The sequence below is a fragment of the Ostrea edulis genome, chromosome 1 (genome assembly GCF_947568905.1).
Source record: "Ostrea edulis chromosome 1, xbOstEdul1.1, whole genome shotgun sequence".
Lineage (NCBI taxonomy): Eukaryota > Metazoa > Mollusca > Bivalvia > Ostreida > Ostreidae > Ostrea > Ostrea edulis.
Genome location: NC_079164.1, coordinates 8,502,685 through 8,524,576, shown reverse-complemented (window position 1 = coordinate 8,524,576; position 21,892 = coordinate 8,502,685). Strand labels below are relative to the sequence as shown.

Genomic DNA, 21,892 nt, shown 5'->3' with positions numbered 1-21,892 from the left:
TCCGGAAGTGGAATCACTATATAGAGAACGGATTTTACAGTCCACAATTATAATGTACAGTTCTAAAGGACTCAGCCCTACATCTCAGTACTTTAGAGAATAAAAAACCAACAACTGTATGTAAATAGAGCAATCCTGTGATACTGTGAACATATGGTGTGGCACAGAAACAAATCGTACCACTGCTGCGGACGAGCACTGACCTTGATTTCTGGCTTGATGTCCTTGTCGGAGCTGCTGGTGCTACAGCTACTGCTGCTGCTGGGAGATTTGGGGGTCTTCCGATTGTCCTCAGTGTCCACACCGTTACTCTCTTTCTTTTTATTATTTCCTTTTCCCTGGAATTAAAAATCTACTTTCAGCAACTTGTTACACGCTATTTATTATTTGCTTGGAATTGTGGGCAATCAATCTTATATCTGAAAACACATCATTGTACAGATGATAACAGTTAGAAAATCAATTGTATGTAAAACACAATATTCTCAGGAGGTGGTAAATTCCTATCAAGGCTTTTGACATTGGCCAAGGTTGAGGATGTTGACATTTTGTTCCCCTACCACCACCTCCGACTTGGAAGCATAAAACTTCTCTTGAATGAAAAAAAAATTCTCTTTATTTTTTTTCTAACCATTGCAAACACTTTCCATAAAACCTATAAAAATCACTGAAGAAAACCTCCCACTATATCTGCATTCTCAAAAATACCATTAATCGGGGTTGCATGGGAATAAATATTATTTGAGGCACTTGGGGGATAAGAGTGCTTTGAAGTGCTGTGCTCATGTGCATGTTATAATCTGTATCCAAAATGTGAAATAATACATTACAATAGATTTGATTTCAATACTCTTGTGATTTCTAGCTTTCTCTTTAATGTAAAATGTCAACCCCCCCCCCCCCCCCCCCCCCCCCCCCGACATCATCAGACCTCTGACGAATTCTCACCCCCCCCCCCCGACAAATTCTCTCGGTACTCACTGAGTCCCTGGATTGTCTTGTTCGCATATTGTGGCGACCTCCCAAAGCATCTACTTCCTCTTTAACTGGCTTAAAGAGGAAGGGTGGATCTTCAGGGCTCTCTAGGGGGCGCTCCTCTCCGTGTCGCTTGTAGTAGAGGCGACACTGTGTGCAGCGAAGACTCTTGTCTTTTCCTGCATGATGCCAATCCTTGGAGTCTATAAGATTATCAAAATAATTCAATGATGGAGCCGTCGGTAACTCTATAAAACAAGACGATTATTATCCAGAAAAAAAGGGTATATATTGATCATTCTCGACACATGCATCAAAATATTCCTAAAGAAAAGCCATAATCCAGTGCACAAAAAGATCATAAATATCATGTATCTATTCCAATGAAAAAGACGATATATTAATCCATACTTCTGAAGTCTAAGCATCAAGAAAAGTGATAGTGGATCCATGGCGTCATTAGAGATTTATATACCTAGAAACTTGCAGAATCCACAATAATTGATATCTCAACATTAATGTGCATATAGCCTTGCAACAGTCTACCACACACATGGGAAAGCTGAGGCAGAAATAAAAGTCCGCATCAACTGTCTTTAATAACTCCATCTCTTCTAGGCAGGCTCTTTATAGATCTCGCACCTCACAGAGCACATAAAACATGGCACAGCAACATCACAAGAAGCTTTTGTGATGGTAATTTCTGTGCAATAAAGACTACTTCATTTGATCTGCTCACTATCTAAACCCATGCTATCAGTCAGCTCAAAATCATTAATACAAAGTTAAGAGTTTAAATTCCTAGTAAAAACTGTCGGTTATCAATTTCCTTCATGTGTATAATCAGTTACTCTTCGCTTGAGGTGCAGTAAAGCTTCAATCAGTTCCACATCAGTGACTTTGCTGACAACTGACAGATTAAGTGTAAAAATAACACTATCCCAGCATGCACTCCAACACTCAGAAGCAGGGTGTAAAAACTTTCTGATCATGGTGTTTACAATCCCCACTGAGAGGCAACGACAATTACACCCAGAGATTTCCCACTCCTTGTTTCACAATGTCCACAGGATATGAAGTAAATCTTATAAAACATGAAATGTAAACTACCAACTCTATTGTCCCCTTGTGCTTTTACAGGGTTCGGTGGCTACCTACCGGTGTGTTTGAATTTGACCTGTGACTTCCAAGTCATCACTCATTTCACTGGCAAAAAATGCAGACCCCAAGGACAACCAGCACTGGAGAAGGTAAATCCTTTTGTTGCAAGCCTGGAGGTATTCTATTGATTATAGACCCTCCGCACCTGTTCCAACATACCAAAGCATATCCTAATGTGCTCTTAACAATGTTTTCAGCATTAAGAAGTGCTAGCCTCCACAAGGACAGGCTTAATGGTTCTCTCTCCTGTCACTGAGACTACTCCATGTACACGGAGCAGACGACGGTAGTGTTCACCTGTAATTCAAGACTACACATGAAGCACAGACCACAGGTCACTGAAATGCACCTGTGTAAGGAAGGAAATCTCATGACCTTGGTTTGATATCTTCTCTTTACAGAACAAGGATCAGTTTGCATGGTGTGCAACATAATGCTGATTTGTGCACCTGTTATAACACAATAGTGAACCCACACTCGTGTTTACAATGTTCCCTGTGACAAAACGTCATGCTGGTGGACACAAAAACAGGTTTTGGCTAGTTGTACAGGACAATCCTGATGCTTAGTTTTCTAAACAAAATTCTTTGGGAACCGATTATTGCATGCTATTTCCCTTAACAATCCAGACTGCATTACTGATCCAGATGGCTAATTTGAAGCATGATGCATCATATTTCATCAAGAATCAACCAATCTGGACAGTACTCATTTTCTATCTAGATATTTCTCTCCGTTTTTTTTTATTTTACAAAACAAAATCTGGATTAATTTAATTTATCATGACTTTAAAATAAACGTAATTTAGCAGATGAATGCAGGCGGGGAGATCAACAGACATTTCTGTGATAATCGCCTCTTAACTTGGATAAACACAAGTCATTTCTATCAAATAAACTTTGCCATGCTCTATCAAATAAACTTTGCCATGATCTATCAAATAAAGCTAAAATCATTCAGAATTTATACTAGCTGTCGTCTTGATAGGGATTTTGTTTGTATCATTTCATGTACACAGTTGAAACAGATGTTGCCCTGCCAACTGGACTCTTCACTCAAAAGCAATAACGAGGTACTATAGTAAGCATTCTGATGATTCATATCTTATTACAGTTATAGTCCCGTGCATACTTCATCCACTCTGTAAACCACAAGAAAGTTTTGCCCTGTAATAAAGCAGGAGAAAGTTTTGCCCTATAGTTGTAAGGCAGGAGAAAGTTTTGCCTTGTAGTAAAGCAGGAGAAAGTTTTGCCTTGTAGTAAAGCAGAAGACAGTTTTGCCCTGTAATTAGGTAATAGAATGTTTTCCCTGTAAATGTTGTGAAAGTGTATAGTATAGATATCTGACCGGAAGTAAGGCAGGAGGATGTTTATAAATGTTGTGAATGTAAGTGTAGAGATATCTGACCTGTCGTTAGGCAGTAGAACGTTTGTGAATGTAAGTGTAGAGATATCTGACCTGTCGTTAGGCAGTAGAACGTTTGTGAATGTAAGTGTACAGATATCTGACCTGTCGTTAGGCAGTAGAACGTTTGTGAATGTAAGTGTAGAGATATCTGACCTGTCGTTAGGCAGTAGAACGTTTGTGAATGTAAGTGTAGAGATATCTGACCTGTCGTTAGGCAGTAGAACGTTTGTGAATGTAAGTGTAGAGATATCTGACCTGTCGTTAGGCAGTAGAACGTTTGTGAATGTAAGTGTACAGATATCTGACCTGTCGTTAGGCAGTAGAACGTTTGTGAATGTAAGTGTAGAGATATCTGACCTGTCGTTAGGCAGTAGAACGTTTGTGAATGTAAGTGTAGAGATATCTGACCTGTCGTTAGGCAGTGTCTACATGTGTATCTGTTGAGGTCCCGACTACCACCGCTGTCATCCGAATCATCCGAACACTCACTGGCAGAGCTTTGTTCAACTGAAAAAAAATTATAAAAATCTATCAACATCAAAATCATTTGAAATTAAATTGACTTGGCACAGAATAAATTAAATAAACATCAAAAAGAAATATTTCTTAACCAGCTCAAATCTCACATGTCTGAGCTTAATACAGCTGTTCTTTTCACAGAGCTCAGTAAAAAGTGATTTTCCTTAGATGCAGTGGACACGGCCCCTCAGCATTTTGATATGCGATAGATGCTAGCAATTTCATTCCCTTATGTACTCAAAAGAAATAAATTATTAAAACAATACACTTACAACAAATTATAAAGCTTCCTTTGATCAATATGGCATTTACTGGAGCATCAGAAATTACCCTTGCACCAATTTACCATCGGCACCAGCAGAGGAAAAGGTATCAAAAGCGACAGCCGTTCCGAAGATTGGGCTTTTTACATCACACATCACAAAAGATACAGGGATAATTATAATGTATTAGGTGTTGTGTCTTATTGGTGTAGTATTGCTTAATAAATGCAGTGGCTTTGAGGGAATGGTTACTTGATATGCTGGCAAATCAATACCGTAATGAATTACCACATCACGGGGCTTGCTTTGATGCACATCTCGCACAGAGAACAAGAACTTTCAACACCATACAAAAAAAGAATTCAATTATTTCACCATTCACTGCCTACTTCTGCTTTGACAGAGGAAAAACAAAATCAACATCAGAGGTTTGACTAATGAGAGAGGACGTCCCCTAAAATAATGTAAGAAATATGATGAATGTACGTGCCTTGAGATTATGTTAAAAAGCAAAATCCTCCCCTTGTGTGGAGAATTTGTTTTGTAGCTTGGAAGAGGAATGTTTAGAACGGGTGAGTTTTGTGATCATTAACAGTGTAAGTCGGCCGACCCTCCTGTCTAGGTGATAGCTGATCCTCTAGAATGTTATTTCATGCTGCACTTGTAAAGATTTATAACCATATAAGTACACAATAAAAGAAATTGGATATCTTGATTACAAAGCAATCTCTCTGTTAGCAGTTAAAGTTTCTGTCTCACAGATAACTTTTACACCTTTTGCTAGACATTTATGCTCCTTTGGTCATGTACCATAGATTTTAGTGGGAATATCCTTACCCATCATGCATTGCAGGAGTAGCAACATTACCCATAATTCCTTCTATCACTGAAGTGTGAGATCCTATGTTAAACAGCTGCTTGATTATTATTTTTCACAACAAGGCACGCTGCACATCTGTTGACATATTTCAATTATGTAAAAGTCTGATATGTACCCTCTAAGTTGGATAAACATTACCAAGAATCTGCTATTACACCATGTATATCTTTAAGACACAAGTTTTAAGAATACCAACTCGACTTGCTCTAACACTGAAGTGACTTCTTCATAAGGTATACCTCGTTTCTTCCGTCTCTAGAGTAGAGGTGTGCATTTACATAGTAATCCTACTGTAGTCTTTGTCAATGTAATCTTAGATCATAAACGTTTTATGGTACATGGAGTACTTCAACGAGTTTAACATAAGGAAGCAAGTACTCTTCTATCATCATGCTTTAAATAAAACCATTAGCTTAAATATTCTAGCACGAGGAAATTCCCAGAATATTCAATGCAAAAGCAAACTTCACAATTTTCATACAAATGTGCATTAAGTACTTTTAAAAAATCTAAAATGAATGTGATGTCCGGTACAGGAATAGCTCTACTCGAGTTTTCTAGTGGTTTGTGTCCACTTTTGTTTGTGCAAGTCATAGAGATAGGAGGAATTTGGGCTGTTTGAACAGTGCACAAGCTGTAGCACTGCTTTTTAGAAGCCTAAGGATTCTTGATGGAATGGATTTTAACACTGTTTAGCAACATACAACTTCCGTCCATTAGGGCGACATAATACTGAGACAGAACCTCACAAAACATTGGTTTGTATCAGAATTTTCCTTAACAGCTGGACCAAAGGTTTTGTCCGTCCAAAATTCCTTCCAGAAGGTGACTGTACATTTCATTGTCTGGACTGGTGAAAATATCAATATGTACATCATGCAAGATTCAGACAAGTCGCCAGCAGAACAGAAAAATTCAACCCAACTATGTCAGTTCAAGTTGTGAATTCAATAGTCAGCACAATACCTGGATAACATTAAATAAGACGCCTAGGGTTATTTGATACCTCTCATCTCTATGGAGTGATGTTCTGACTAATTCCAAAGTGAGAAGCTGAATCTACAGAGACATTGTGGACGTATTCCTACATCTTGACTATTTCCGTGTTGTGCCTGCCACCCAACACAACAGCAATCATCTTATAGCACTATTGCTCTCGTCCCTGCTGTTTCCAATTATCAACCAGGGTTTCTTCATCTACCAAAGGAGACTGGTACCCATACCCATTCAGTTGAGAAAAATGGTGTCAAAATAGAATTGGGAATTTTCTTTCATATCAACAAATGGCATTTATTCTAATATTAACACGGAGTAAGCTATTTATCAAGGAATAACAAAGAAACAAGTATTCATCGTTTACATGTTAGGAATGTACAACATTAAGAGAGAGTGAAGAAATTAGATAAATTATACATACAATGAAATTACAGGCCTCAAATTACAAAGTCATATCGGTTTGTTACTGGGCATTTTTTAGCCTGAAAATTTATAATATTTGGCATTGGGAGTAATACCGTTCATCAATACTAGTTATATAAAAAAAAACACGAGAGTTCAAAGAGTTCACCTTCAGGTCGTGCACTTTTTGTTTAACCCCGACTACTATTTTGGTACAGTACACTCAAAATGTTACGTTATTATACAAGTAGTGTTACTGTGGTTTAACTCCACTTGAGGTGGTCTAGTGGAGTTACTTGCCTCCACTAGAGGTGATCTGTGGATTCATCCACCTCCTCTTAAGGTGATGTATGTGTTTACTGAGGTGGTCTGTGGATTCATCCACCTCCTCTTAAGGTGATGTATGTGTTTACTGAGGCAATCTGTAGATTCATCCACCTCCTCTTAAGGTGATGTATGTGTTTACTGAGGTGGTCTGTGGATTCATCCACCTCCTCTTAAGGTGATGTATGTGTTTACTGAGGTGGTCTGTGGATTCATCCACCTCCTCTTAAGGTGATGTATGTGTTTACTGAGGTGATGTATGTGTTTACCGAGGTGATGTATGTGTTTACTGAGATCTGTAGATTTTACTAACCTCCACTTGAAGGTGGTCTCGTAGATCTTGTATTTCTCTTGTATGGAGGTCGCCTGTGACGCCGATGTGGCCGATTGCTGGCAGCTGCTGGAGTTTTCTTCCAGAAGTAGTAGTACTCAATTAATTCCCCCTGAAAGTACAATGATTCCTAAATCAGTACTCAATTAATTCCCCCTGAAAGTACAACGATTCCTCAGTGAGTAGATCCACCGTTTGCTGTGTCTGTAACATGGGCCTATCTTGACACTCTGTGCCAATAGCTCCAAATAAAACGACATAGTAAACTACTTTAAAACTTACATGCAAATTTTCATTGAATTCCATATATAATAAACACGAAACCCCAGTAGACACTAGAGAGGATGTAACCTTTTACAAGTCCCGGCCACACAGAGAAATAAACTGGAGTCGAAAAAAATATTTTTGTTTTATTCTGAAAGATCAGTCTATAAAGAGGAATAGAGGCCATAAAGCAGGAATCACAGCTGATAAATGATAATAAGATGACACATATCCTGTGCTGTTAAGCTCAGCAGACACCTGTTACAATCACAAAAGGACATCTACATATAATTTATATAGCTTTTATCTGATTTATATATGCATTTGTCCAGAGTGTTCCTGGTGATGTTCTTAACACCTGCTTAAGCACAAACACTCCACTGCCTACAAATTGTGAACCAAAAAACCATATTGGTATAAATCTTTCCCATAAAAATCGGGATTCACCAAGGAGAACACTTATGTGTGGTCTACATTTGCCAACATTTTCACAATTATGTATTTGACTACCTCTTTCAAGACTGTAAAATTACCATTATTAACAAGTTTCCCTACTGGTAGAAAAACAAAATGTTTCATATGAATAATAAGTTGGTGTAATGTTCTACGATAGTTTTATCAACAGAGATATGAAATTCATGACATATTGACAATCAATGAAATTACTGAGGCAAAACCAAATTCTTCTCCATCCTTCCTCTGAAATCTTGTATGATAGAAAAGCAAATTCAAAATTCTTACATTTCAATCATTCATTTAGATAAAACTAAGTGAAAATTTCGTTGTATATACTATAATTGTATTTAATTTGATATCGTTCTGTGTTTAGAGAATTTCATAGCATATATTTGTACAACCTACACCGAGACAACGCTGGAACGTCAATAGCTCCTGCATTCATTTTGTACAAATTCGGAGTCCTCTTCCTCCGTTTATCAAATGATAAGTATCTATTTCGTACTGCATCAAAAACAATACATTTCATTATGGAGATGTGCGTGCATGATCAGTTAACATGGAGAAAAAAGAAGTCAGTGACCAGTGGAACTGCCTATTATTTTGTTAAATTAGAACTGTATGTAATAACCATTTTTTAAAAACAAAATGGTCTATTATCAATGAGGGAGGGGAAGGGGGGTGTTTAGCAACAGTAGAGAGAACCTGCAGACAACTGAGATGATTATGATCTTGCATCTCAGCCAAAGGTGAAATTCCCTGGCTCAGAATGAAGGGTGACTTAACCATCTACATACACATAGCACCACTTCGTCTTAATCAATGGGGCTACACTGTTGACTTTAATGACCCAACAAATTGCTACGGTTTCACCTATTTATCAGCATATAATTGGTGAGCTACTAGTTTGCAGCAGACCAGAACTAACTGCCAGGGAGTCACAAAATTAGCAAGGGCAGATAACTTGTAGAAATAAAACATCCCAAGTTACCCAGCTGTTTTATTTTTAAGACTTTATCAAATATGTATCATTATTTTATTTGTTTTAATAAGTATCTTTGTTTTCATTGAATATGTATCAATATTTTTCCTATAAAATGTCATTTCTCACAAAAAGTTTTATGTTACAAACTACATGAGGTCAAATGTCCAAAGATACCACACTGCGACTTAACCCCCCCCCCCCCCCCCCCCCAACCCCCCCCCCCCCATGTAGTAGTAGAAGGTACATGGAAACTCCATTTTACATGTCTGAGAGTATGTGGAAATTCTAACAATTTTACATGTAAAAGGGTATATGAATGGTTTTACATGTTTGAGGGTGCAGACTTAAGACCAGCCCATACTATTTCACTGCATTAGTAACACTACTAGAACACAGAGAAATAGTAGGGACTGGTTTTAGTTAAGACTGATGGAAACTCTGCTATAACACAGAGAAATAGTAGGGACTGGTTTTAGTTAAGACTGATGGAAACTCTGCTATAACACAGAGAAATAGTAGGGACTGGTTTTAGTTAAGACTGATGGAAACTCGATCTGCTATAACACAGAGAAATAGTAGGGACTGGTTTTAGTTAGACTGATGGAAACTCTGTCTCACTTGATTAGTGTGAACAAATCCCTGTAAAGCAACACCTCACCAGTTCCACTTGGAATTATGACATAGAAACAACCCTGGAAGCCGCCACTTCACCACCCCGCCACATCACCAGAATGTTCAATACCACGGAATCACCAGAATGTTCAATACCACGGCATCACCAGAATGTTCAATACCATGGCATCACCAGAATGTTCAATACCACGGCATCACCAGAATGTTCAATACCATGGCATCACCAGAATGTTTAATACCACGGCATCACCAGAATGTTTAATACCACGGCATCACCAGAATGTTCAATACCACGGTATCACCAGAATGTTCAATACCACGGTATCACCAGAATGTTCAATACCACGGCATCACCAGAATGTTTAATATTGAGATCATGTTGTGTTACATTCACTTCCTTGTAGATGATTTAAAGACAGTGAGTAACACTGGAAACAATTTTTGGTGTTCATATTATTTACAGAAAACTTGTTACGTATTAAATGTAGCTGACAGGAATGCCGGAGCATATTATTAGCTATAATTTACAGATTTTGGCATGATGCAAACTTTTCGTGATGTACAGGAAATTTAAAAGTGCATATTTAGGAGTGTTAACCTTCAACTGTTTATCTAAAATGTCACACAAAATATAAATAATCCTATAATTAACAATCACAGCTGGGACAAATAGTATCACAATTTTTGTCAACACATAACGCAATCCAACCTATAGCACTAAAATACAAAACCCTGTTTACCAATGACAGTGCATATCATCTTTTCCCTACCTCCCTGACAGCTAAATACAGGACTCTGAAAATTCAATATCTAATTTACAATATGTATAGTGACCATGCCCATGAAATTGAAATAAAACAAAGCTTCTAAGTTGCCTTTTGTTGATACATCACTCCGATAACACTACCACCCCTTTAATTGTGCTCCTTCATCATACCTGCATGAGTGAAACCTTTAAACATGTAATAAAACATTTAATGGATCTGACAAATTCCTTTTCCTCTGATCATATTGTGTGCTCCTGGCCACAAAATGACAGATGACTTGAATACATGTCACAAGATGAAAACTTTGGACATAGTTGTGGCCAATTTTAACACAAATGATCTGGATCGTCTGCTCCTTGCTTGTTCTGGCCTCACTGTGGATTTCTAAATTTACATGTTGTTTTCTTTGTATCAGTTGACAAATCTTCAGAAAACACATATACCTTACATCAAATTCAAACATGCTCATCAATACTTACTTTTGCAACATGAGATGAATGTTTAAATGCCTTGAAACAATGCACAACAACCCAAAACACATACCAAGTGGATGTCAAGCACAAAATCCAATATGGCTGCCTCTTTGCTAGCCGAGCCTCCGTTTAAACATTCAGCTGACTAGGAGAAGGGAAAGCTATTAACCGTGTATAAAAGACCAAGTTTTCTACAGCATGGGCTGTATTTAACTTCTCAATGCAGAGGAACGTTTTGTCAACTACTTTTGGGTGACGCTAAGATTGTTTGGTCTTTAATCTTATTAGTAATAAGTGAAGATATTTATACAGAGACTTTGATGAACACAATCATAGCTATTGAGCTTTATATCAAGTTAATATTTGTTTGTGTTTATATTACAGTGGTATTTGAACTGGTCCAAGGATATTAGCGGGACTAATGTTTGTATGAAATTTGACACTAAAAACAACCAATATTATTGTATGTATAAGTTTCAAATACAGGTATATTGAAGCATTGTACAATTAATTAAGGTGAATAAGATCAGTGAATTTGGATTTATTTATTTATCCAGAGAGGTGTCTTCCAAAAGCACAAAAACTAATACAGAGAGAAGGAAATGTCTATTACACTGAACAATTTAACAATTTCTTTCCGATTTAAAAAACATTAATCTTTTTGTATGGGACATGTGATAAACTGTAAAATTTTCAGAAAATGAAGTGTTATTCACATCAACACGTCACAGCATACAATTAAAGTATTGCTGATTTTTTTTTACTCTTATTTAGTATACATAAAATGCATTATAAAATTGCATTATAATGCTAACAAACATATTTGTCATGGCCTTAATGATTATAAATGTTAGACATTACATTATTTGACAAATAATGGGTTTAAGTTGCAGAAAATATGCAGTGCAGTTGTCAGATTTGTTATCCCAATATTAAAATGGCCAGGTTTTCAGAATCTTGTGTCTTAGCTCGTCTCCATTGGCTGCTCAGAACTTTTCAAACCAATATTGTGCAAACTGTCAGAGTTCTGGGTTAGTTTTACTAATGTTCACCTTTATAATAATAGATGCTGTTAGACTAGGCTCCCATTGAGGACACTGCAAACGTAATGATTTCAGAACATAGCAAAATTCAATGACAATTAAGAAACTTTGTGATTTTATTTCACAAACATTGCAGAACTATAATGCTGGTTTTCCAGGATGATTCCAATGATTGATTGATTGTATTTAGTTTAACGCCCAGTCCGAGAATTTTTCACTCATATGGAATCATATGTCACCATTGCTGGCGAAGGGCTGCAAAATCTGGCCCTATGTTTGGCGTTTACGGCCTTAATTTGAGCATGGAGGGATCTCTATCATGCCACAACTACTGTGACATGGTGCCAAAGTTTTTGCGGTCTTATCTTCACATTTAGTCGCCTCTTACGACAAGCAAGGAGTGCTGAGGACCTATTCTAACCAGGAGCCCCATCGGCATGATTCCAATGAATTTCATGTTAATGAGATATGTATTTTTTAATTTGTATATTTTATCAATGTCTTAAGTTATCGTTTGCAGTCACACATTTGTAATTGGGGCTTATAAAAAAGAGACCCATGTTTTGAGCACACCTGAACTTTTTTCTTATATCATGCTTCCATAATTACATGAAAATTTCTACTTTGATTTTCCCCCCATGCTTTTTTGTTACTATAAATTTATATGCATCACTGACAACTGCACCTCATCTGGCCTGGAGATCTAATGAGTTTAAGCAGCCTGGAATCTACACAGCGTGCAGAGGATTGCATATCAGTTTGATAAACTGTTGTCTTGTGGATCTTGTGAAGAAGTTTATTGGAAATTTACGAAGTAAAATTTGAACAATTGTGGCCCTGGCCTTAAGGTCAAGGTTTTGAAAAGTATCAATGTATGCTATATGAGGATATTTGCAATTAGTTTGACCTATTCAGCGAATAGCCCCCGAGAAGAAGATTTAATGTTTAACACTCTTCCAAAATTGCATTATTTCTGTATTATCTCCCCTTGGAAATCTGTGTTATTTATCTTCAGCTGGTGACGTCTCAATATGAGTGAAAAATTCTCAAAGGGACACAAAAAAAACAAGCAAGATCATATTCATTTCATGGTTTTGGTCTGATGGGGAAATAGAAAACTTGAACTGCAGTAAAAAGAAGACTGCATTGGGTATACAAGTTTGTTTTCTTAATTACTCATTTTCACCACGAATTTGTTGAGTAAAACATGAAAAGGTAGCCCCCAGTTAAAAATGACAGGGTATAGCCACTATATTTGACAATTAAAAGTCATCAGACATGGACAGCAGATAGCCTTCTTGTGTTGGAGATATTCATGGGGTAGAATTCCTCACCACGCTGGTAAATCTAGAGTAGTTATCTTCCCTGAGACGGCTGGCTGGCTGGTCTCCTCTCCCTCCCGTGGCAATCTAATTTCTTTACAAGTATCTTGCTAATACGAGAAGATATGACAAGAGTGGTTATCTCACCAACACAAGATCAAGCCATCTATAATTTTCTCCCATTTATCTGACTGGGGCTTTGATGATCAGCTCACTGTACCCTGGTGCTGGTACAGCTCTATAATTAGGAGTGAAGTGGACCCTTCACCTTTTACTGTTGGTACTATCTAAGCCCCAGGAATTTCTGATGCATCATCCATCCCACAAACCAGTGTCATGCAGTTCAACTAGAAAAATAATGCCCAATCAACTGTGAACCGGCAGACAGCGAATTTGTTTTTTTCCAGTGAACATACAAGTCTGAACAGCTGTTGTTGACAATAGTCAACAATGAAATTCTGTTGATCTGGCTGGATAATTAAATCCACTAAAATGATGCAATGTGTGCTGTTTGAATAGAGAGTGGTAGCACACACTCGGCTGCATGCATGCAGGTGTCGCCCAGCAGCAGTGGGATTGTCTCGTGACAGGTACACTAGGACCGCTGTGATGCAGAGCTTCATCATCACTACCATTTGGTCCCTTCAGTCGGCTTATACCATGCAGAAACCAGCACAAAGAGGCTATGTCATTTTTGTAATTTTCCCCCAATGTACAACAAATTGAGACAGGAAAGTATTATTGATTATGTTAATTCCGTTTTCCAACTCCACGCAAATTAAGTCCAAACCGCAGCACATTGTGGGGCTGGAGTGAGATGTGACAATGTGCCTTCATTTCTTCTCAGTCTTTGTACTGAAGAGCAATAAATTTCAGTGGGGTGGATCACGTATAGAAATAGATGATCCCTTATAATCATCCGTTTATTTGCCGTCTTTTCACTCTTCCACAAAAGGAAGCCCTCCATAATGGTTTAATAACAGAGGCCAAAGAAAGCGGAAGCCCATCTCTGCTGTCTACACACTTGATTCACGGCGCTTAAGATTCAATGTTAAACCATATAAATTCAGCTCAAGTCAAAAACAGTGTTTACAGGTCGCTTCATCATTCAAAGGAAAAGGAATTGATTTTTTGGGGTTCGTAAATTATCATCTTGCAGTTTACTACTTTCTCTCGCCTGGGTTTATAACTACAACACAATAACCTCTCAGTCAATAATTCATCCTTTGAAACAATAACATAGAACTGACTTTTGTACCAAAGTCTGACCCACATAAAGTTGAGTGTGCCGATTTCCTACTAATCAGCTACAAAAAAGTTTTTTTTACAATCAGACAATTCCATAATTCTCAACACATTAGGTGTAATATCATAATTAATAAACACGACTACTATATGACATACATCACATAACTTACCACAGCCCATTAAATAAATGTCACCTAGAGGAAAACACCAACATCACAGCCGCGTATTTAACATAATGTCTTACACAGAACACAGGAAAATCAGATTTATCGTTACCTCCAGTCACCAGTCCCAAACTCTATCAACAGTTCATTGAAAAGTATCAAATTGTATAGTCTCGACTTGAAATTAAAACCTGACATTCATTCCCTGACAACAGAGTTGATTTGTGGAGAACGCGGACATAAAATGCATCGGAATTGATGGTGGATTTATAAACAAGTTACAAGTGGATACTCCAGTTTGTGGCTCTCCTTGTTTAACGTATGTCAAAATAACAAAATAATTTCCATTACTCAGTCAATATAAATCAGCTAAATCAAGCTGCATATCATTCAGTTATGCAAATTCTGCATTATTAATTTCCAGGAATACTTATGAATAACTCTACATAGACAAGCATTTCAAATCGTCAAGTTTATCAAGGACGTAAATGTACCACGCTTGATCTATTCACACTATTGTATGATTTTCAGCACCAAAAAAAAAATACAATTTTACACTAATAAATAAATGCACAAAAAAGCGATACTACACAAACCAAATAAATGCATCATTTGTTGCCATGACAAATCTTGTGTATCAAATTACAGAGATGTCATAGTGAGGCGTTGTAATTAATCACTCAAATCTGTCAAAACTAACAAAGTTCTGGATTTCTATACTTTCTGTCCGAGATTGATTCCCATGTGTCTCATTAAAAAAAAAAATTCTGAAGCACTGTCTTCCACCTCAATATCTAAATGTGTATTAATCTTGAAATCAGCCTGCTAAACTTGTGGAATATGTAGTAAATCCGGCCTGGCTTTGTGTCAGCTCTGAAACCCGAAACGAAACAATGCTCCCAAGACAAAGCTTATACATATCCTGAACATAGTGTTGCAAGTGTTTTAAACTGAGCACAAAAAACCCCTCTGCAGCGTTAGAATGACGAGGGATTTAGATAAGAAAATAATGAAATAGCTGAGCACCACTACCCAGACAACCCTACAGAATTAAGTGAAAGGCATCGATTGATTTTTCACTGACAACAAATCTCTAGCTGATCAGACAAGTATATCTGGCCGTACACCTGATGACGGTAAAGATGGATGTATTTGTATGAAGAACACCGATATTTTAACAAGAATCTAACGACACTAAAACTTTTGATAATGTTAACAGTACTGGGAGATAAAGATAATACCTGTAAATGGCTTGTCAACTGGTATACCTGTGATAACCCTCACTCAGTAAATAAGATTATCTGTCATGTGTAGGCACTGCCTTGTATTAGCTCATGTGCTGATATCAGATCGTGTTTACACTGGTGGAGAGAGTATGCAACACTTTAGAATGCTGTTCTCCATTGGAATTCCCAGTACAAGAGTTATTCCCCTTACACCAATATCTTTACGGTGCTAACATTCTGTTGAATTGAGGGAAAACAATTCTTTAATTGTACCTTTATATAACAATGAGAAAAATACAATTTCTGATACACACGTCAGATTTTAAAGGGACTGATTCACGATTTTACCCAAAATTTTGTTTTTCACTTTTAATGATCAAAATCTACTGTCTAACGTGTTCGAAAGATTTCACATGAAAATTAAGGTGATACATCATCACACTCACAGAAGCTCATTTTAGAGAGTTTATTATTTGTTTTGTAAACAAAGATTGCAGTATGCTATTGCTTACGAAATTTTCAAAAGAAATGGATATCGATCTAAGTATTATTATATCTTTCACATTCCAAGCATTTTTGGGGTGAACTGTGTCATCTAAAAGTTAAAATTTGTGACTATGCAAAATTAAGATGCATTATATTACAAAATCAATAGTTCACTTATTTGTTTGTTTACATAAAAAAAACCTCGAATCTTTGTTTACATAACACGTATTTAAGGCTAATATATTACTTTTATTCTTGCATTCAGAAAGTCAAAATTTTGGCTGTCAACATTAAATGAGCTATATTTCTAATGTTTAACATCAAAAATGAAAAATATTTTTATCAAAAATCGTGAACCAGTCCCTTTAAAAGATAAGATTTTAGGGAATAGTCGAATCACCAAACATTTAACAGAGGTCAGGGTGGATCAAGATGCTGAAAAACGTGCTGACCAGACTACAGGCACACAGAGATACAAGTGTTACAATGTGCTGGATGAAAAATAATAACTTCAGAAAACAGTGTGATTCAAACGTGATATTCTTGAAACTCAGTAGAATATAATAACAGTCAATCAGTAAGTCTCAATTAATTTTTATATTTCAAAAACCCAAGCCAATTAAAATTAATTGATAGATTATCATCCCCACCCGCCCCTCAAACAAGGGCCTACCCCGATTTTTGTTATTTTCGCAAAATTTACGATTTCAAACAAATTTGCTTCCCAGTGACATGAGTGAATGATTAAAGTCACAGAATGTTGGTTTTATATCTTCTACCAAGGATTCTTTGAATGTTAATTTGATTAACACTTTGTGTGATGCCTTTTGTCATTATTATTTTCCTCTCTGGAAACAAAAATTAAAAAATAAAATCCTCCCACCTGCCCCATTTTTTGTGTGACCCCGGATGCTAATCTACTAATTAAGTTAAATTGGCCTAAGAGACACTGCTTCAATTAACCACAGAAAATGATCCACAAAAACCAGCAAACTGAGACCCATCATAATGACGACAGAATAGTGACAACAAATTGTGAAGGTTTATATTTTTCTGTTTAAAGCAATACCACCCCCATTCAAAAAGAGTGTAAATCACTCATGTTTTCTGCTTACAGTTAATATGCATAGCTTTCCCAGATTCAGTTCGTTACTTACAGACATTTTGCCTTGTTCTGTCACTTCACAAGACAAGATTTTTTTTTATGTAGGCTAGTATTGATCTATTATTTCTGGCTGTTTAGCAAATAAGATCAGTGCGGGCTACAATTCTGTCATAATTGTTCACATTAAAATCCTCTAAAAAGAACGGCAGTGAAGCGTTGACTTCCTAACATGCATACAATGGCGAGTCCGATAACACAGTGGTATACCAGGGCAGGGGTGACGATACAAGTGTAACTAAAGATGCCTTAAAACATAACATTGACAGAGTGCTCTGATCACCACTACCAGATAAGCACCTCGTTCAGTCTACAGTTGACAGTTTATTCTGATGACCTCTGGATACTTCCCATGAATATTTCGACCTTTTATAAATGTTTCTTATAAATTTCTGAACAAAACCTTAACAACTGATAGTAACGTAGATGGCATGCAATGGTTTTTTTTTTTTTCTTCATATACAAGGCTGTGTAAGAGAAATTTGTAAATCTTCAAATCGTTGATAGTGTGAATTCATTCAGCATGTCTTATCTGCCAAACACAAGAAAAACACAACATCAAACAGCATAAAATTCACAGCAGAAGAATTCTGCCCGCTACAGAAGCTGCTTTGATTTTCAGCATCCTTACAGGATGTGAGAGAATTGCATGCAGCTTTTGATTTTCCAATTCAGACAAACAAACTGAACACATGGATCAAGCCGGCAAACAATGCAGAGACAAGTTTAATTTGTGAAAGTGAATTTTATATATATATTTAACATGTTGATATATTTGTAAGCTGGCACCGTGTGCCAGCATGATGGAGCAATTACCAGCAGTTCCCCACTGCTGGCAGATGTAGAAATAATCCACTGGGTTTATTTTGTAGAGGGGAGTTCAAACTTTTCAATCATTGTAACAGTGTAGGTGGTTACTTGATCTGAAAATGAAGCTGATAGCTAGACTGAAGTGAGAATCGAGCTGTATACCATTTGTTGATGAAAATTTCGCCTTTATCACAAATAAAATGAACTACCAACACATTTCAAAAAACATCAAACTATTGTAATCCTTTAGAGATTATAATTGAGGAAAAAATCTCAAGAAGCACATTGTATTTTGTCTAATAAATGATTTTCAACAGCCCACCACCAATCTCATCAATATGCATGAGGATATCTTAACAGTTAATACGAGCCCATCAGGCAAAATCATCTCAAACTTTTCCAGGGAGATCTACCTGAGGGCCACCAGATTAAATATACATAGAATCATTAACAATGAACAAATGAACACTTCTTTTTTTTTACTTGCTTGAAACAGCAACATCATTCTTCATTAATGGTTATCTGATCAGCAGAAATCTGGGAACCGCTATCAAATATTTAGCATTTTCTACCACCATGCAATTTCATAATAAACTATTTCCCAGTGTTCAACTGAGTGTATTGAATTAGCAAGTTCATTTGCTTCTGCCATCAGACTGACAAAGGAAGCATGGTTATCATTGTTAGAAGGGACTTGTTTATGTGATGGGCAATTTGTTACATGATATAGAAATGTCTTGATCACATGACCAGTGATGGGATAAAGCAGTTTGTATCGTATATGTACATCACAGTATATATTCTAAAACTCTGTATCTAACAAAGACAGGAAAGAGAGACGGGACTTCAAGGGTGTCATTTCCCACTAGCAGTTCAGATATAAACACTGAAGTACCAATTCTCTACGAAGTTGATATCTACGTATGTACAATCATACACAGGATACACAGCGTACAATCTAAATCTGTCAGTCATCTTATTGCTCATTGATAATTCAAATAGCAATTTCTTGCAAAAGGATAAATAATATGTAAAACCACATTAGAACTATATGTAAACACTAGGAAAAACAAACGTCATCTAGGGTAATCTAATAAAAAAAATTCAGGAAAATCTATACTAAATACACGTCAAATCAAATATTGAAGTGGTGCTTCGTATGCTAATTCGCTTTCCTTTTTGAGCAGCTTTGTATATACAGCACGTAGACATTTCCAAGCAAACTCTGTGATTATATGTGATATATAACACGTAGATATGTTCCTGAGCAAACTGTATTCAACATTATTGAAATCTGACATTGATTAAGTGGCAAATTGACCACACACACACACACACACTGGAACACATGCGTGATGTTGAAACATTTACATGTTCGAGGCTTTCAAACGGAGAGCAAAAGAACATCATATACCCCAATCCAATATGAAGAGGTTGATATAAGAAAATAAATTAGATGGGGTCTTCCCTCCAGTCAGTCGATTCAAGTGCACCTGTATTTCCCTCGGTCAATATAATAGCCCTACCCCCCTCTTATCAGCCCCCATTATCCTAATATTCCCGTGTGTCAATCAATGAAAGTGTACTCACTGTTTCTTTTCCTGGTAAGAGATCTTTTCGGATTTTGAAGAAATCTTTTCCATGTGTTCTGAGACCTTTCACAAAACGTTTCTGTAAATAGTAAACTACATATTATATACATACTGATATCAAATAAGCATTTCACATGTTTACCAGTGTCAACAGAATACTTTCTCAATAAACAGAATATATTTGTTCATGGTGTTTAATCATATTACATTGATCTGTTAGGGTACTGCCTTAATCCTGTTATCGACACCTCCATGTGCGAATAAACCAGCATTTTGTTTTTACATCAAAAAGCATGTGTTACCGTGTAACCTATGTAAATACTATTTATATGGAATCTATAAGTTACCGGTAAATATGAGATGGTTGTTTTATTAATATTGAGACAGGTGGACAGAAAGTAATCTACACCAATCCAGCCCTCTACCTCCACTGGGGTCATCAGAAAACTGTAGGGGGCAGTTTTCTGTTACAGGGCATGTCGTGCCTTAATGTGTACAAATTATCTTGCCTTTACTAAACATTACATCAAGTAATTGGCAATGTTAAAGAAAACACTATACATTGTCAACAACCGAAGAAAACTTGTACCAAACATTCACCCAGACGGTTTTTGATAAGTCACTTCTAATTACCTTATTTATCTAAAGAACCAAGCTAACATCAAGTGTTCTAATACTGCTAATCCCTATTTGTAGCTATTAAACACCAAACTGTCTAGCTGCCTATTATCCTATCTAGATCAGGATATAGACAGATTAAGTGCCTCAAATCCTTGGAATTACACTTTCAGAAATCAAGCCTTGTTGTGTTACCTTCAATATCACGTCCCATGCATTAATCCTGTTTTTTAAGGCCATGAAATAATCTGCTTTTATAACTATAAATATCTTATAATAAAAAATAATTTCATTTACCCCCCCCCCTCTCCCAAACAGCCTTTTCTGATAGTGTGCAATTCATCAAAATTTTAATGTCAACAATTAATTTAAAATACGCCTTCAATTTTCAAAATCCTACGCAGGGCATTTTCATCATGTTCATAGTGAATATTTTATCCCTACTAGCGCAAGTTATATGCTTTGACCATTTATAAGGACCCTTTTCTCTCTGTGTATTTTCTTTATTGTTGTGAACTACAGAGAAAATTAAATAAACAGGTTTCATTATTCACAGGAGAAAACCAATAGGAACACATATTTCAAGACATTAATCATGTTGCTTTATGCTTTTCAGATTAAAGGTATGAATACCCAAGGAACTGACATTAAAAAAAGAGTGGGGTCCCATATTGACATTCAGTGAATCTGATCAATTATAGACTTGTGGAGTGTTTATAAAAGCGTACAAAATGACATCTACACAGAGCACACTCTGGAATAATTTTCTATTTAAATTGACACAATGTTAGCAGGAGATTTTCATGTTCTAATCACTGATTAAAAAACGCAGGAAATATTGATGAAGAAAACTGAAGTTTAGAATGGCTGACATTTTAATTGATTGAAAATTCAAGTGCTGCTTATACAATGAATTACTCCAATTAAAGAATATCGGAGTGTCCTAGGAAACAATCCAAATAAAAATCAGCAGAAACCATCCAACAACTGAACAGCCTCTTTCTTTTTTAATTACATGAAACAGAAGTGCCACTGGTCTAGCAGTGAAACACTTTACAATTTGAAACATTTCACTATCAGTAATAAAAATGTATGTAATTTTCATCTGGTAATATCAAGTAAAATCTACTGTTCCATTGGAATGAAACAACTAAAATCAATAGCAGAAAGAGTACGTTTTGTATATATAGATGAGAAAGATGGTGTTAAATTTCAATGTCCAATTAAAAATATCTCCAGTTGGAATGTCTTTGCCACGGTTTCTACTATATTCACCCTGATATGAGCCCCAGATGATTAAGATACATTAAATCAATGCAACAAAGCCACCATATATCCACACACAATCAATTTATTAAGTCTAAGAAACGAAACACAGAAAAACT

At 36.5% G+C, this 21,892-nt stretch overlaps 1 protein-coding gene across 8 annotated transcripts in view; it reads right to left on the bottom strand.

The window, feature by feature from the left end:
• The window catches only part of LOC125664204 (arginine-glutamic acid dipeptide repeats protein-like), a 92,725-nt gene that overhangs the window by 10,102 nt on the left and 60,731 nt on the right, over positions 1–21,892 (bottom strand). For all 8 annotated transcript variants that reach the window (XM_056152575.1, XM_056152580.1, XM_056152581.1 and 5 more), the window contains 5 exons: positions 19,888–19,968; positions 7,241–7,370; positions 3,952–4,050; positions 982–1,178; positions 204–338 (listed from right to left, as the gene is read on the bottom strand). In XM_056152575.1, the coding sequence (XP_056008550.1) occupies positions 204–338; positions 982–1,178; positions 3,952–4,050; positions 7,241–7,370; positions 19,888–19,968 (642 nt within the window). The remainder of the gene's footprint in view (positions 1–203; positions 339–981; positions 1,179–3,951; positions 4,051–7,240; positions 7,371–19,887; positions 19,969–21,892) is intronic.